General features: G+C 43.2%; 1 protein-coding gene and 1 long non-coding RNA gene across 2 annotated transcripts in view; one reads left to right on the top strand and one right to left on the bottom strand.

Moving 5' to 3' along the window:
* LOC117282826 overlaps window positions 1-16,355 on the top strand; it is a 71,394-nt gene extending 55,039 nt beyond the window's left edge. Inside the window, exon 3 of the long non-coding RNA XR_004513716.1 lies at window positions 16,317-16,355. This is a non-coding gene — a long non-coding RNA (uncharacterized LOC117282826). The remainder of the gene's footprint in view (window positions 1-16,316) is intronic.
* Window positions 1-17,164, bottom strand: part of LOC111870963 (ABC transporter G family member 20) — a gene marked incomplete in the record, with an annotated part of 56,529 nt that overhangs the window by 35,746 nt on the left and 3,619 nt on the right. The window contains 1 exon segment of the mRNA XM_033754058.1: window positions 1,678-1,818. Coding sequence (XP_033609949.1) covers window positions 1,678-1,818 — 141 coding nt within the window.

The raw sequence follows: 17,164 nt of genomic DNA, 5'->3' as shown, positions 1-17,164 counted from the left end.
AGGGATACTTTCAGGCTGCCGAGATGCGATTCTTGAGAGAAATGCCTGGAATAAAAAGAGGAGCTATAAATAAAAATGATGATATTAGGAACAAGATGCATGTGTACAGTCTGAACGCAGTCCTCAACAAATACAGAGAAACGGGAAAAAAACCACGTACACGGCATGACTGAAAATAGAATTCTCAGACAAAGGGCGGACTGTCAGCTTCAGCGAACAAGAAAGAGTGGACTGTCTGGGAAAAGGCGGCAAGACAAAACTCGAGGGGCCGCAGCAGACCTTGAGGCCTAATGCTTGATGAAGGAGGTGGAGAACTTCAGTCTGAAGGCCGAAGGCTGAAGGCTGAATATACATGAAGACCTCATTGAACATTCACTGACGGCAGACAGAAAGTAACCCTCTGGCTTGGTGTTCGGCTATTGGCTAGCAAACCATCATAAAGAGATCATCGTAAAGGAATAGCTCAGTCGGTATAGTGACGGGCTACGGGCTGGATGGTCGGCCTCGATTCCCGGCAGAGGTAATAGACTTTTCTCCACATCGTCCAGATCGGCTTTATTGCCCACCAAGCCTCCTGTTAAACGGGTACCGGGGGCCTGTTTCCCCGAGGGTAAAGCGGCGGGTGCTTGAAGCTGACCACTCACCATCTAACGATGAGGTCAAGAATGGTGGAGCTATACCTCCACTCCTCTTTACGTATACTTGGCTGGTGCTTACTTAATTACAGGGACAGTTTTAACTTTTACCTTTTTACTATAATCGTGAAAATGTCGTTGGTTATGAACCAGTACGAACCAAATGAGCCTCTGGCTGTAAAATCTGAAGGCTCAGTAATGCTAAATCCAAAGTCGGTCGCTGGACATGATTCTGGGGCCCTTACTAATAGTGCCATCCTCACGGAATTTTTAATGGGATCAGTGTGTACACCAGCGAAACCTATTGCTTTTGCATTCGTATTATTCAAATGGAGTCATTGTTGCAGATGATCGTCGAATTATTTACATCGAGAAGGAAAAAATATTTAAGTAACTAACGGGTGTATAAATTTAAACAGATTTTTTTTTTTTTAGTTTTTAGCCTACTTTTCTTATTTTGAAAAAATAAAGTAGGCTTGTGCGTCTGTGTATCCCCCTTATTAACTTTAAACGCTTGAACCACTCTTTATGAAACTTGGTATGTACATCATGACACCTGAGCCCTTTTCAACGGCCTGCTTCATAAATACCCCCCTTCATCAGTTTTTGTGTTTGTATGTGTATCCCCTACCATTTGCTAGCAGGGGTTCGGTAAAAACGTTACCGCGACAATGATTACACACACAAAAATAGAAGATTTGTTGGACACGTCGTTTTCGATAGGAACCATTTCGTACCAAGGAAAGTAAGCGATTAGCTCGTACAAAAACTTCTTGGTCATTTTGTATTTCGAAAGATATGCTTTACATGTAAGGGCCCAAAATTACTTCTCCAAAAATGAATTAAGCGTATTAATTAGTAATTAGCTTCATGAAAGTAACGTCTCTTCAGCTTTATTATCTGCCATTTAAAGAAATTTAATAACTTCCCGTTAATTAGCTGAAAACGCAAACAATAGACTTGTAGTACAAGAAGTCTTACTTCAGGTCACTTCTTCTTCACAGAATGGATCTACAATACTAAAAGCAAAGAATATACTCACATGCATCCCCTGGGAACTGTCATGTTGAGATTATCCAGGATTACTTTCCCCGTTCGCTTGCTGCCGTAATGTTTGCACGCCTGTCTCACTATAACCGCCGCATCCTCCGCCATTTTGATGTCAGTGTCACGGTTTTCGATCCTGCAATATACGTCATCAAGGGATTAACGTACAGAATTGCCGCTACCAAGAAACCATTCACATGACAGAAATACAAATAAATGTTGTGCACATATTTTCAGCCGTATAAAATGCCGCAAAATTTTGAATATTTTTACACGTGTTTAGTATATTGTTAAAATTCCATACTTTTTATTCTAGATTTTATTTATATTTGTGTATTAGAGAGCGGAATGGAACTTAGGCATAAATTATGCAATTCGCATTAACATATTGGTAAACGTGTTGCAGAGATAAAGGCTGTAGGTAAATTTTATTTCTTCTTCCAGCCAATGTTTATCGAAGTGTGTTTAATATACATATATATGCTGAACGTATGTGCAATTGTGACCCAGATTTTCCAGTCTGCACCTACACTCATTTCCCAACACAGACCAGTTTTTATCTATCCAGCGAGAATGCAGAAGCCTCTGGCTAATAAACATAGCAACATATTCTATTGGATGAAAAAGTCCGTTCCTCTCCACACAATGATTCGCCTTGGTTGGAATGTATATATATATAGTAAAAAAAGTGAAAGTATCCCTGTAACAGGCCGTGGAGGCTCATAGGGTCGTGAGATATTGAGGTTCTCACATTTTCTAGACAATCGGCTCACAGATGGCGGCAAGGTTGTCAGCCCTACGCGCCGGCCTCCCTTTACCCCCAAGATAATTCCAAGAATATTCCTGGTACTCATTTCTATTAGAGGATGAGTCGACCCCAGGGACATAATGCGACTTGAAGTATTAGAGCAATTGAAAAAATCCAATAATCTCATCGAGACTTGAACCCGCAAACTTCCGGCTTGTAGCATAGTGCCTCAACCAACTACGCTACCGCGTGCCCCTAGTTGAAATATATATACATTTGTTATATGACATCCCATGTTATGCGTGTTTTATTTAAATTCATGTACACTGGTTCTCGAATTTACGAAATACTGTCGTAAATTTCACTTGTTCAAAAAGAGTTTCAAGAATCTCTCTGGTAAACGGAACGGCTCTTCGGACATACAAGTATGTATTTATCTCGGCCTGTTATGCTCGTAGAGTGACATGACTTCAGGAAGCGGGAATCGTTCATTGCTAGGCATCGACTCGGTAAACATATTCACGCGGAAGCGAATGCACGTAACTATAGAAGAGCGGCATTTTCTGTGGTACGCACCGCCCTTGTTGCTAGACAACGGTGCAATAAACATATCTTCGCAGCAGTGAATCAACACGCAACAATAGAGGAAGCGGTATTTTCTGTGGGGGCCGCCCCGAGACTATATAACGAGGATCTTATGCAGCCAGAATTATAACTGAATCGAGTTCTCGAGTTGGCAGTTTCAGTATAGAACTGAGAGAGATTTGGCAATTGGCAGAATAATGGGAAGAAAGGAATTAGACTGTCGAAAGAAAACTTAATGTGTGATTAGATGTTACAGACTAGTACTTATTATCCAAAATAGCTGGATAGATTGTATAATAAATTGGAGAAATAAAAAAAAAAAGATGTTACAGTGAGATTGTTATGAATCTGTTGCCAGGAAACGACTAGTGTAGAGTGTAACAGACTGAGGACACTAGCGCTGTAATGGCCTGTAATTGCGATTGGCTTGAATAAGATTTCAGTAAATCCAATCATCCAATCCAGAACCCGTGTATATGTCACACACACCCCTTACACGTGACAGTTTTATCCATGTGCTTAACTAATTAAGCACCACATGATAAAGATATATGGGGGAATGTCTGCATAGATCCACGTATTCTTGACCTCAGCACTAGTTGGAGGTGAGTGGTCAGCTTCACGCCTAGGCCACTTTACCTCATGGGAAAGAATTAAGCACCACGTCAGAAAGATGTATGGGGGAATGTCTGCATAGATCCACGTATTCTTGACCTCAGCACTAGTTGGAGGTGAGTGGTGAGCTTCACGCCTCGGCCACTTTACCTCATGAGAAAAAATTAAGCACCACATCGTAAAGATGTATGGGGGAATATCTTCACAGATCCACGTATTCTTGACTTCAGCACTAGTTGGAGGTGAGTGGTCAGCTTCACGCCTAGGCCACTTTACCTCATGGGAAAGAATTAAGCACCACGTCAGAAAGATGTATGGGGGAATGTCTGCATAGATCCACGTATTCTTGACCTCAGCACTAGTTGGAGGTGAGTGGTCAGCTTCACTCCTCGGCCGCTACCCATTAGATAGGAGGCCGTGTGGGCTCAAGAGCCCACCGCTCAGCCGTCTAGCTCATAGCCAGTTGCTATCCCGGCTCCTACTCGGATGTACAACACAACGAACTTCGTCAGTTGCAACATAATCAGCTTGAGACCAGAAGTGTTTATGATGCTATGGAACACAGAGTGGTCTCAGTGGCCGGTTATTAAACTGCCGTTCGGAAATGCAAAGTTGATGCACCGTCCTGAAGTTGTGTGCTTACCTTTCCAGTTACTTATATTAGCCGTAAGTTGTCTCTTAACTTTGTTTACTTAGGATGAAATTCTCGGAGTGTCACTAATACAGCAGAAATTTCTGCCTGTCACCGTGCAAATATACTTGAAGTAAAGAAAAAAAGATGCACATGGTGCACTGAACTGTGATTTGTGTGACATATTGTAGTGTTGTTATAAGCACTTTGTTATTGAGAAGAGAAGTTGATCTTCATAATCAACTGGAGTTTCGTCATGTCTGAAAGCGAACCGATACGTTTGCATACCAGTAAAGTATCAATAAGGTTTTTAACTCAGTTACTTAAGGTCATTCTCAGTATCGAGATTATAGCTTAGCGTTCATTATGGGAAGTTTAATAGATACGGAGGAGTTGGTGGAATGAGAATTGGCAGGGGATATCGTGGTACTTGAAGGTAATCTGCTATAGTGTCACTTTGTCCAACACAAATCCCACTTGACCTGATCTGGGAATGAACCTGGTACGTCGGGGTGAAAAGCCGACTACTAACCACCTAAGCTATGACAAGGCCCAGGTATCAATAATTAAGTTTCTCAGAGTAATTAATTGAAAGAAGAAATGAACGCCAGGAATATTCTTGGACTGTTCTTCTGGGTAAAAGGCAGCCGGCGCGTAAGGCTGACAACCTTACCTCCATCTGTGGGCCGACTGTCTAGAAAATGTGGGAGCCTCAACATCTCACAACCCTATGGGCCTTCATGGCCTGTTACAGGGATACCTTTACTTACTTTACTTACTTTTTACTTAGTTAATTGAAAGAAACTAAGTGTCCGGTAGTAAATGCAGTTAAGGAAACAACCTTAACGAGACATATCAAAGGAGAAATATTCTGAATTATTATAAGACAGTAGATTCATCCAAACGTAAAGAAAGTAATAAATTAATTAATTTAATGGAGTAGGGTATTTTGGAAAACCTTATTGTCACACAGTTGGAGAGAAATTTGGAACCCAAATACTCGTATTGTCTTCCCACTCATGCCAGAGTCTCCCAAGAGGTTTATTCTGTTAAAATATTCCAAATAAAATTTTGTATGCGTATCATACTCCCCCCCCCCCTGCATAATGAGGAGCTTCATAACTTGTACTCTTCTCCAAGTATAATTACAATGGTCAAATCAAGGTGGATGAGGTGGGCAGGGCATGTAGCACGAATGGGGGAGAAGAGGATTGCATATGGGATATTGATGGGAATGCCAGAAGGAAAGAGAACACAGGGAAGACCAAGGCGTAGGTTGGCGGACAATATTAAAATGGATCTTAGAGAGATAGGATGGGATGGTATGGGTTGGATGGATCTGGCTTAGGATAGGGACCAGTGGAGGGCTCTTATGAACACGGTAATGAACCTTCGGGTTCCATAAAATGCTGGGAAATTTCTGAGTGGTTGCAGATTTGACTTCTCCTCAAGAAGGGCTCAGCTCCATTAGTAAGTACCGTGTTCCCCCATGCGTCCTCTATTTCCTTTCGTCTATTTCCTTTGATTTCCCTAAGAGTATGTGATAAGTAGAAATTACGAATCTCTTGCTTATGTCGATTTCATTATCCTTCTATTTCATCATCTCCTTCCAAACATTCTCCGCGCCATCCTGTTCTCAGCACTCAGACTTATCTATGTTTCCGTAGCGATCGGGAGGCGAGTTTCGCACATGCCGTGTGCGCTGAAACCCCGAAAGTAAGATCAGCTTATATACTATTTCATTTGTTTTCCTTTCGTGGGCTCTTTATATCTTCAGGAATACAATGGGATGCCCTCCGTGTGACGTAGGATGTACCATGTCTTTGCACCGATTATTATATTCAGCCAAGGTCCTACCGTTCATTGTGATACACGCTTAGCCTGAGCTATCCTCTTATTCACGTCTCAGCGCTGCTCTAGCGGCGTTTCTTGATGCACGGGAGAAGTTCACGGATTTTGGGGTCCCCAACCTAATTACACGCCGGTCACGGTAGCCGAGCGGTCTAAGGTGTGCACTGTCTTCGCTCGCTCGGAAGCCGGGATCGTGGGTTCGAATCCCACTCAGGGCATGGATGTTTAGTTTGTGTGTGTGCGTTTTTCTGTGTTTGTGTACAGGTAGAGGCCTTGCGACGAGCTGATCACCCGCCAAAGGAGTCCTACCGAATGTGTAAGATCCAGAAAAACCGAAGTGAACGGAGAAGTTCATGGAGGTAGGCCTAGGCCCACTGGGGCTGTAGTGCCAAGGAAAAAAAACCTAATTACACCTCACGTCTTCATCCCATTCAACATCAAACACAAACGCACTACAAGTAATGTAAATTGCAGAACTTATTCCTTTACTTATTTTATTTATGAAAATAATATGAGCATGACAATATAAAGTAATATAAGTAATGATATTAGTTGAGTCATACAGTTGCAGCAAGAGATAAGTACGATATGTGGATATCGGTATAAAACGAGCAAATGCCACAATGTTTTCAGAAGAGGCCCATAGGGGTTGGGGGCCGTAGGTGGCTAACTCCCCACTCCAAACTATATCGTTTCTATGTTCCTGCGTATGAAGATTCCCCCCCCCCCAAAAAAAAAAATATTCCCGATCTCCCGCCTTTAATGTTATGAATAATTGCAGTTACCGCACGAATATGACGCGCATGCAAAGTACACAATCTGTTAACTGGAAAATGTTGAAATGAGCTGCGAAATATTCTAAAAGCATTTATGGTTTTGTGTTGAAGTGTCCTGTTGCATTAGAGTCTCTGTAGCAACCCTTTTTGTGGCGTTACGAGGTTATGCGAGTTTGTTTACTCGTTCACACTGTCGTGGTACACTTGTTGGCACTACGCCGGTAGCCATTGTGATCATCATGGATCGTCAATAACTGTCACTAGCCTGCTCATTGTACCAGTTTGCGCACTGCATGAGCACACCTTCATGACGATCAAAACACGTACAAATGTAATACATACATTTGTACCTTGACAATGTAAATGATTACACAAAATTTACACAACGTAAGAAACCCACTGAAATGTTGCGTACTGAAGGACGGCGAAACAAAACAGTTCGAAGATTTCACTTATGGCTTATTTTGACAACAACTTCAGTAGCTATGACAACAAAGTTTTGTATATTCGAACGGGTTCGTGACGGCACTACAACTTTTACTGAAATTTCGTAAATGTCAAACAAGATTATTTTGCACAGAATTACTGGGGTTTTGGACTCCTTCCGTCCTCCGGAATTCTAGGTAATAGAGGACACGGCGTTTCGGAAACTGGATCTGTTTCCATCTTCAAGTGAGAACGGAAGACACTAGACCAGTGATTGAGATTAGCTCTTTCTAAGGGGCCCAACTGAGTAAGTGTCTTACTTTCTTACCTGAAAACGGAAACAGATCCAGTTTCCAAAACGTCGTGTCCTCTATTACCTAGAATTCCGGACGATGGAAGGAGTCCAAAACCCCAGTAATTCTGTGTGTTATCCACCATAGTCAGAAGCCTTTAGAATGGGCTGCACAATAGCTCAAGCGGTTACTCGCTGGCTTCCCACCGCGGCGGCCCGGGTTCGATCCCGGGTCTGATCAAGTGGGATTTGTGGTGGATAAAGTGGCGCTGGGGAGGGCTTTCTCCGAGTACTTCGGTTTCCCCTGCCAATCTTCATTCCACCAAATTTTCCATCATCATAATCACCCGGGGCAGGCTACAAAAGACTAATCAGTGGCCACCGTGCCGAGTGGACCAAATTGGACTCCACCCCAAACTAAGCGAATTTAACGCTTTAGAATCTAAGATGATTTTGGCCTACTAATCCAGGACTTGTAGTTAATGGTAGAGGACAGACTGACGGACCTTAATAATTTTTATTTGGTAAGGAAATGAAGCACTTACCAGTTGTGTTACCAATATCAATGACACCGACAGTCACAGAAGTATGCAAACAATATAACAGGCGTGACATCACATAAACCACATTGTGACAACGCACTGGATGAACACATGAAAATTCTGAGGTTGGCAGCTCTGTGTTGCGGGAGTGTTGCCACCTGAGCGCTTTGTCAATTGCAAGCGAGAATACCGCCGACTCAGCTGCTGATCCGCGAGGCAGGACACGTACGGCGTTCGGAAGGCACTGACCGCGCGACCACGGCTTCTGAAGTATATATGGCACGCCGACCATTACCAGAAGATATTAAATAAGTCTACATAACCTTGCAGTTCGGAGAAATTCGGTGTGCAAACATTCTTGCGTTTGTTGTTCGTTTTCACAGCCGTTTCTAAAATCTACAGAACGCCCACCAGTATCCTGTATAATGTTTTGTGTTGGCAGTAATGGGCCACTTTCATAGCGACTCTGGGGTCCATCCGGAGTCCTGCCCAATTGGCATGGGGCTCTCCCCTGCCGGAATAAAGGCGTGTGAAGCCTAAAGCTGGCCATTCACCTTCATATCCTCCTGAAGATACGAATTCGTGGCAGACTTGTCTCCAAGTCTGTACGTTCCTATGATAATCTGCCTAGGATATGGAGGCATATTTTCCTCACAAATATTGATGCTTCTACCAGACTACACGGTGCCCTAAACCGGAAGACCACGCTCTAAACTTTCACCACCATGAAAAATTCCATGGCCTTTAGTGGTCTTCTTCATACTCGGCCGCTTTAACCCCGGGGAAAGACTCAACGGTTCCCATTGGACAGGGGGTTGGACAACTTGGAGAAGGGAATATTTTGACCCTACCGGGACTCGAACTCCGACCCCTCGGTCGTCCAGCCTGTAGTCAGTCGCTGTATAGACTGCGCTATTCCTCTTCCCCTCTGTTTCTGTCCTCGAGTAAAAAGAAAACTACTTCGTTGGACCCTACAAATTAATCTCTTAGTTTCAGAAAATTGATCATCACAGATTTGTAGACCCTGTTGTACAAAGCCTATACGTTTTGTTGTCAAATGCCTAGAATTTATAGTAGGAAACCGCGCGGTCAGTTTGCTTTGTAGATGTGAAGGAGGACTCACTCATGGAGCTGAGCCCTTCTTGAGAATCCGGAAATTGTGCAGCTACTCAAGAACTGCCCAGCATTTTATGGAACCCGAGGATTTATTACCGTGTTCACAAGAACCCTCCAGTGGTCCCTATCCTGAGCCAGATCAATCCAATCCTATCTCTCTAAGATCCATTTTAATATTGTGCACCCACCTATAAATTTGATCTTTGATCTTCTTAGGGGTCTGTTTCGTTCTGGCCTTCCCATCAATATCATATATGTATTTTTCTTCTCCCCATTCATGCTAAATGTCCTGCTCATCTCATTCTCCTTGACTTGATCATTCTAATTAAACTTGGAGAAGAGTACAAGTTATGAAGCTCCTCGTTATGCAGTTTTCTCCAACCTCCTCTCACTTCATCCCTCTTCGGTCCACATATTCTCAACACCCTGTTCTCAAACACCCTCAGTCTAAGAATAAGGACGCCAGTATAAGTTGTTTTTTTCGGTTGTTTTGTTTCATGGTAATTATTCGTTTTCGGACGCGCTAAGTACAGTTGGAACATGATATTAGTTCGTCAGTATTAATTCTTCAGTGTAAGCAGGGTCACCTTGTTGAAGGACAAGCTATTTATTAGTATGAAAATGCCACACAGTGTGACTATGTAATTAGTACTGTGTTCGTGGGAGGTTTGTAGTTATGCACAGGTACGTAACCACCTCGAATGCCCACTTCAGGCTTTGAAAATCTGAAATGACGTCGCGTTGACAATAAAACCTGCTGTTATTTCTCAGCAGACCTTTTGTTAGCTGGATATCACTCGCCTTATGTGATCGCAAATAAATATTGCGACGTGGCAAATGTGATTAAAGACGAGGTTTGGATTGGTAGTAGGATTTATTGAACACTTACACTCGTAACTACAAATAACTACGTCAGTCTAACTGAGTTACACACTCCATAGATCACTGTAACTACAGCACACAAGAGGTCTTCTCAGACCTTATTAACCGTTGCTTGGTAACGGCTTTCGACAGCAGACGTTCCCATTCTCCATGATTCCCGAACTGTCCCCAGCCTCAGCTACCAACTTCTCACTTCAGACAACTGAGAGTCTCAACTGTATCAAAAAAAAAAAAAAACAACTCATAGTCAGTGTTAAAGTTATGTTAGTTAGTTTAGTTATTTAGAGAATGTGGGTTTCCCCATGCACCGCGACCAGTTTGATCTATTGTGCTTCCCTCTATGATATTCTACCAGTCTCTATACCCTACCGATAAATGGTGCGTACCATCAGTCCCGCCGAGCAAGCGAGTTCGGCCACTTGCTTAGCAGTATCTATAATGCTTCCTCCATCTATCAGAGGCCTTAGAGACTATTGTTGGGCGGGAAACGTCCTGGAATTTGGCTCAGCGATCCCCTTTGGGGATATGAGGTTCTTTTACGTGCCGTAAAGTTACGACACAGGACACACAGCTTTAAGTCCCTCCCGGAGGACTTGTTCCCTGAATTTTTCCGCCCTTAAAAATTCGACGACCTCCGCCGGGTATTTGAACCCGCGTACCACGAGTCGTGAGGTGGGAACGTTACCTCTAGACTATGGATGCCGCTTAAAGTTATGTTACGACCGACGGTCAGTCGACTAGTTTCTCTGGTGACAAGCCCCATCTGGAGCCCAAGATAAGATTTTTGCTACTGTCAGACAGTTGCACGTTTGTTGAAGTGGAGCTTTCGCTCTCTGACGAGACGACGGGTTATCGTTTGCAATTACTGCTGGTCGTCGCCAGCACAGTCAATCTCGGGTCCCATTCTCGCGGTACGTAGGTTATATTTTACTGTCTCAGATTTGAGACTCTCCCAACATGGAGGGCCAGGTCCCGAAAACGATTCTTCCATTATAGCATGTTTTCACTTTGCCGGGGAAACAGCGTGTCCACAGAATTGTACCCTAGCAACGGCTATTGTACTGTGGCCTATTTACACAGCTGATACCTGGCGATGGGTCTACATGTCACAATATGAAAACGTAAGGACATTAAATATCATATCGATAATCGTGGATCTATACGTCCCCCTCACATGTAATTGATGATGTCATGGTGCTTAATTAATTAGGCACGGGAAAATGATTTTTTTTCCCCTCTAGGCATTAGCTGCAATTGCCTGATGCGAGGTGCCCGCGATTCCTTCCACCAGATGATTCGTATTGCACTGTAAATTTTGTGTCACTTCTTTGTCCCCGTTCTTCACATCGGTTGCAGTCATCTTTTGGTCACGTTCAGTTCCCCTGAACACACGTGCAGAACGCTCATGTCAGTGGCCGCGCGGGCTAGGGCATGAACTGTCTTCGCTCGCTCCAACACTGGTATCGTCGGTTCGAGTCCCATTTGAGGCATGTTTATCTGTGTGCCTTTATTCTCTGTTTCTGTTGTGCTTCGTGTAGATATCTGCCTTGAGACGGGCTGATTCCCCATCCAAGGAGTCCTACCGACTGTGTATAGATTAAGAAACTTAAAAAGTGGCCAAGTTCCAACAAAGGCTGTAGAGTCATAGAGAGATAGATAGACATACAGATAGATGTAGGATGCGTAGCTAGTGACTGGTTTCCTACTAGACCAATCATTAGTAGTAATATATTATCTGCCGGTCACGGTAGCCGAGCGGTCTAAGGCATGTACTGTCTTCGCTCGCTTGGAAACCGGGATCGTGGGTTCGAATCCCACTCAGGGCATGGATATTTAGTTTGTGTGTGCGTTTTTCTGTGTTTGTGTACAGATAGAGGCCTTGCGACGAGCTGATCACCCTCCCAAGGAGTCCTACCGAATGTGTAAGATGTAGAAAAACCGAAGTGAACGGAGCAGTTCATGGAGGTAGGCCTAGGCCCACTGGGGCTGTAGTGCCAAGGGGAAAAAATAATATATTATCTAGTTCAAAACCAATTGTCACCTATATCACTTATATTTATGTGTATTTTTATAAAGAACAATCTTCCATCCGCTGTGAATAATGCAGTAAAATGTGGTATAAATGAGGAAGACTACGGTCTGGATAAGCGCAGCAATAAATAAACACGTAAACACTGTGAAGAGTGTTATTTCATGGGTTGTAATGCCCCGTACTTCGGAGGAAGCCAACCGAAATAATGGCAGAAGCAGGCTTACTCTTCGACCTTGCGCTGGCCGCCGTGGGTTGATGAGATCCACAGTACATATCCTAAATATACGGTCGGTATTGTTCTCATTTTGCAACAGACTGTACTTACACTGCTTATCTTTTCCTCTGTGACAAGCGGATTCTTCCAAATATTTGTTATGATTTCATGTTTTTGTTCTCCGTCATGTTTTGTAGGTCTTTGATTTTAGTCCATGTACGTAATAACGCAATAAATGTAATTTTGACATTTGCCACAACCAATATAATGAGTAGCTTTGCAAATTTAATCAGTTTGTTTCATTTACATAATAACAAACTTGTTGTTTACGTTTTTAATTGATATTTGGTACTGTGAGTAGTGTTTTAGCGACTTCATAGTGGTTTGAAGACTTACGTGTGCTGTAGTACAGTGATATTGGGAGTGTGTGTTTTAATGAGGCTTTGTAGTTTCCTTGTTATAAATCCGTGAAGGATAGTGGAGATAGACTGAAGAGATTAGGGCGGAGTGCTTTTTAGGGTGAAAATCGGGAACAATGTTATAATTAATTGTAGTTACGACCTAGAGCTGCCTAATAGATCCACTTACCAATCCGAACCTCGCGTCTTTAGTCACCCATACACGTGACAATATAATTGTGTCCCGACATTTGTTACTGCGGTCAGGGTTGCCGTTGTCCCAGCCGAGATTCGAATTGGGAACCTCTCGAATACATTTTAAAACCGTTATCATTTAACTTTTGGGATCTAATCGTAATAAATTCTGATGCGATCTTGGAAATCATTTCAAACAACCCAAAATTTCTGAACACCGAAGTGAACGGAGAAGTTCATGGAAGTAGGCCTAGGCCCACTGGGGCTGTAGTGCCAAGGAAAAAAAAAAGTTTCTGAACGCAGTTCCACATACAGTCAATTTTCATTACACTATGCATGCTGCTACGAAGAACCGTCCTCATGCACGAGTAGATTCAAGCGGCAATAATTTCACAAGTGGAGGAGCACTTCAGGAAATTGTACTCCAGCACGCAAGTTCAAACGACTGCAGAGCTCATAAATATTCCATTGTTCCAGCGCAAATTGCACAAAATTGATTTGGCTGTCAAGTCTGAAACATTTGTTTGTTTATTTCTCTGTGAGAATTGTGATTATGTTACGTTTAAATGCTAAACATCAATCTACGATTTAAAGATAAAATGCTAAACATACACAATTTATTAATTTAACAGAAGACAGAATTACAAGATAAACTGCTGAATTTTTATTTTTCCCACTTTTTAATGAAGGTACACAAGAACAGAGGGCGAATTTAATAAAGACATTTGTAAACGTCTGTATTCTCTATTAAAAATATATATATTCCATAAATAAATACATTCAAATATAAACAGGAAATACAGACTGTGTAATTTTTAATTGAAAGGATAATGCTTGTTACCTAGCTACCTACACTTCTGACAGAACAACACACAGACAACATAGGAATGTTTACTCGTACGAACGTTTATAATATTTAAATCGATCACTTTACAGCGTAGTGCATAAGTATCCCGTGTGGAGACAGGGGTCCAATACCTCCGCCGTAGCCCTGCGAGTCGTAGGAGGCGACGAATAAGGAAACCAGTGCGTGGGTGCATAACTGGGCCACCTTGTTCCTGGGGGATAAATATGGGGACCTAACCCTTTAGGTTGGGTGGAGTCTCGAACCTGAGACAGTAAAATATGTTCATGGGTACTTAGGGACTTGGACATGAGAATGACTGCCCTGGCGAGGACCAGCAGCAATTGTAAACAACAGACCAATCCTCCTGTCAGGGAGGTTGTTACATAAGAACTATACCCGCAAATGTTCAGTTGGGGGAAAAAATTACTGCTCGAAATTCTCAAGGGGCTTGTCGCAAGGACGAACTGATTGGCGGTGAACCGCCAGTCGTAAAGGAACTCTGACTCTGACTATGAGTACATGGGAAACTCGTAAGATGACATTGGGAAAGTTTCTGGTACTTAAGTTGACTACGCTGTAATCAGAGGAATAGTCAACAGCGAGCAATTCACTGTATCAATATTATGAATGAAAAGTTTCTCTGAGAACCAAAACTGGTGAACACAGAAATGTGTCCATGTAGGAACGCTTTTAATAACTAATATTTCCATTTCCAGCCAGAACAGTTGGGAAACAAACAGAATTTTCCATGCTTACCTGACCACTTTCTATCAGAACAAATGTGCAAAGCAGAGAGTTCCTTACGCTCGGCTGACTGCTTTCTGGAGGAACAAATGGGCAAAGCAGAAAGTTCCTAACGCTCAGTTCAGTGCTTTCTGGAGGAACAAATGGGCAAAGCAGAGAGTTCCTTACGCTCGGCTGACTGCTTTCTGGAGGAACAAATGGGCAAAGCAGAAAGTTCCTAACGCTCAGTTCAGTGCTTTCTGGAGGAACAAATGGGCAAAGCAGGGAGTTCCTAACGCTCAGTTGAGTGTTTTCTGGAGGAACGAATGGGCAATGCAGAGAGTTCCTAACCCTCAGTTGAGTGCTTTCTGGAGGAACAAATGGGCAAAGCTGAGAGTTCCTGACACTCAACTGACTGCTTTCTGGAGGAACAAATGGGCAAAGCAGAAAGTTCCTAACGCTCAGTTCAGTGCTTTCTGGAGGAACAAATGGGCAAAGCAGGGAGTTCCTAACGCTCAGTTGAGTGTTTTCTGGAGGAACGAATGGGCAATGCAGAGAGTTCCTAACCCTCAGTTGAGTGCTTTCTGGAGGAACAAATGGGCAAAGCAGGGAGTTCCTAACTCTCAGTTGAGTGCTTTCTGGAGGAACAAATGGGCAAAGCTGAGAGTTCCTGACACTCAACTGACTGCTTTCTGGAGGAACAAATGGGCAAAGCAGAAAGTTCCTAACGCTCAGTTCAGTGCTTTCTGGAGGAACAAATGGGCAAAGCAGGGAGTTCCTAACGCTCAGTTGAGTGTTTTCTGGAGGAACGAATGGGCAATGCAGAGAGTTCCTAACCCTCAGTTGAGTGCTTTCTGGAGGAACAAATGGGCAAAGCAGGGAGTTCCTAACTCTCAGTTGAGTGCTTTCTGGAGGAACAAATGGGCAAAGCTGAGAGTTCCTGACACTCAACTGACTGCTTTCTGGAGGAACAAATGGGCAAAGCAGAAAGTTCCTAACGCTCAGTTCAGTGCTTTCTGGAGGAACAAATGGGCAAAGCAGGGAGTTCCTAACGCTCAGTTGAGTGCGTTCTGGAGGAACAAATGGGCAAAGCTGAGAGTTCCTGACACTCAACTGACTGCTTTCTGGAGGAACAAATGGGCAAAGCAGAGAGTTCCTAACGCTCAGTTGAGTGCTTTCTGGAGGAACAAATGGGCAAAGCAGGGAGTTCCTAACGCTCAGTTGAGTGTTTTCTGGAGGAACGAATGGGCAAAGCAGAGAGTCCCTAACGCTCAGTTGAGTGTTTTCTGGAGGAACGAATGGGCAAAGCAGAGAGTCCCTAACCCTCAGTTGAGTGCTTTCTGGAGGAACAAATGGGCAAAGCAGGGAGTTCCTAACGCTCAGTTGAGTGCGTTCTGGAGGAACAAATGGGCAAAGCTGAGAGTTTCTGACACACAGCTGACTGCTTTTTGGAGGGGAAAATAGTTAACGCATAGAGTTTCTGGTACTTAGTTGATCATTTTTTCATACCAACTGGAAAACACAGGAGGATATGATTGTAGCGCTGGTTAGTGAAACCATAGATAGCAATAAAAGATAAGTTTCACTGCCGGAACGTTTCTGCTAAGATCTTTTACACATTAGTTTATTGTTGTGAGAAGGACACACACTGTCAGTGTTGTGCTGTTTCCGGTAATTCTCCCTTAGTGCATGTGTTTTTCAAGTTCATTCATATAACGTGACTTCATTACCTATAGTTACATAATCTATCTTTTTGTTCAGCTGCTTGCCCCTCATTCATGAATATGGCCAAAGGACGAGACGGATTGGCCGTGTTTTGGAAGAGATGGCTGAGAGCCAGCGCTGCTCTGCGAGATTCTTCTCTAGGCATGGAAAGGCGTACTTGCTGGTGCCTTCATGGGTTCGTAAGGCTTCTCATTAGTTTCAATTCATCACTCCATAAGAAAACATAGGCTTGTACCGTTACCTCAGGTATTTCTCGTACTATAATAACGTTTGAACAAACTCAAATTTTGTACTTACTAACCTTTTGATTTCCTGTTATTAATAGACCCTCAGTATGATGACCGAATGACATCATGAAATGTGGTCATTATGTAAATAACGAGTCTATGGTTGTCTTTGTCTTCGTTTTCTTTTATTATTCCATTTGCTCCCACTTGGAGTATAGGGCATGCTTGAAATGCTGCTTTTCACTTCAGTTTCTTAATCTCAGACAGTCGGTAGGATTTCTTGGACGGGGGATCAGCCCGTCGCAAGGCCTCCACCTAACACAAACACAGAATAAACACAAACAGACATCCGTGCCTTGAGTAGGATTCGAACCGACGATCCCAATTTTCGAGCGGGCGAAACAATTTCATGCATAGACTGCTCGGCCGGCCACTGTGATCGGCTGTCTGGCAGCAGTACCTGATTATTCAACACCGGTGATACCAAAAGTCACCAGTAGACGCGGTCCTGAGGCAGTTCTGTTCACTTCCCGTCCTCATAACCCATTTCCCTGCGAGACGTTTGAGGGTCTAAAGGCGACGACAATGAAAATTATAGTACTCTGGGATGTGGCTCCGTGCAATTTGGTAGATAGAAACTTTTGGTAGAGTGCCTTG

This window comes from Cryptotermes secundus, unplaced genomic scaffold (assembly GCF_002891405.2).
Source record: "Cryptotermes secundus unplaced genomic scaffold, Csec_1.0 scaffold1044, whole genome shotgun sequence".
NCBI lineage: Eukaryota > Metazoa > Arthropoda > Insecta > Blattodea > Kalotermitidae > Cryptotermes > Cryptotermes secundus.
The sequence above is the reverse complement of the archived record's forward strand: the minus strand, read 5'-3'. Positions and strand labels throughout refer to the sequence as shown.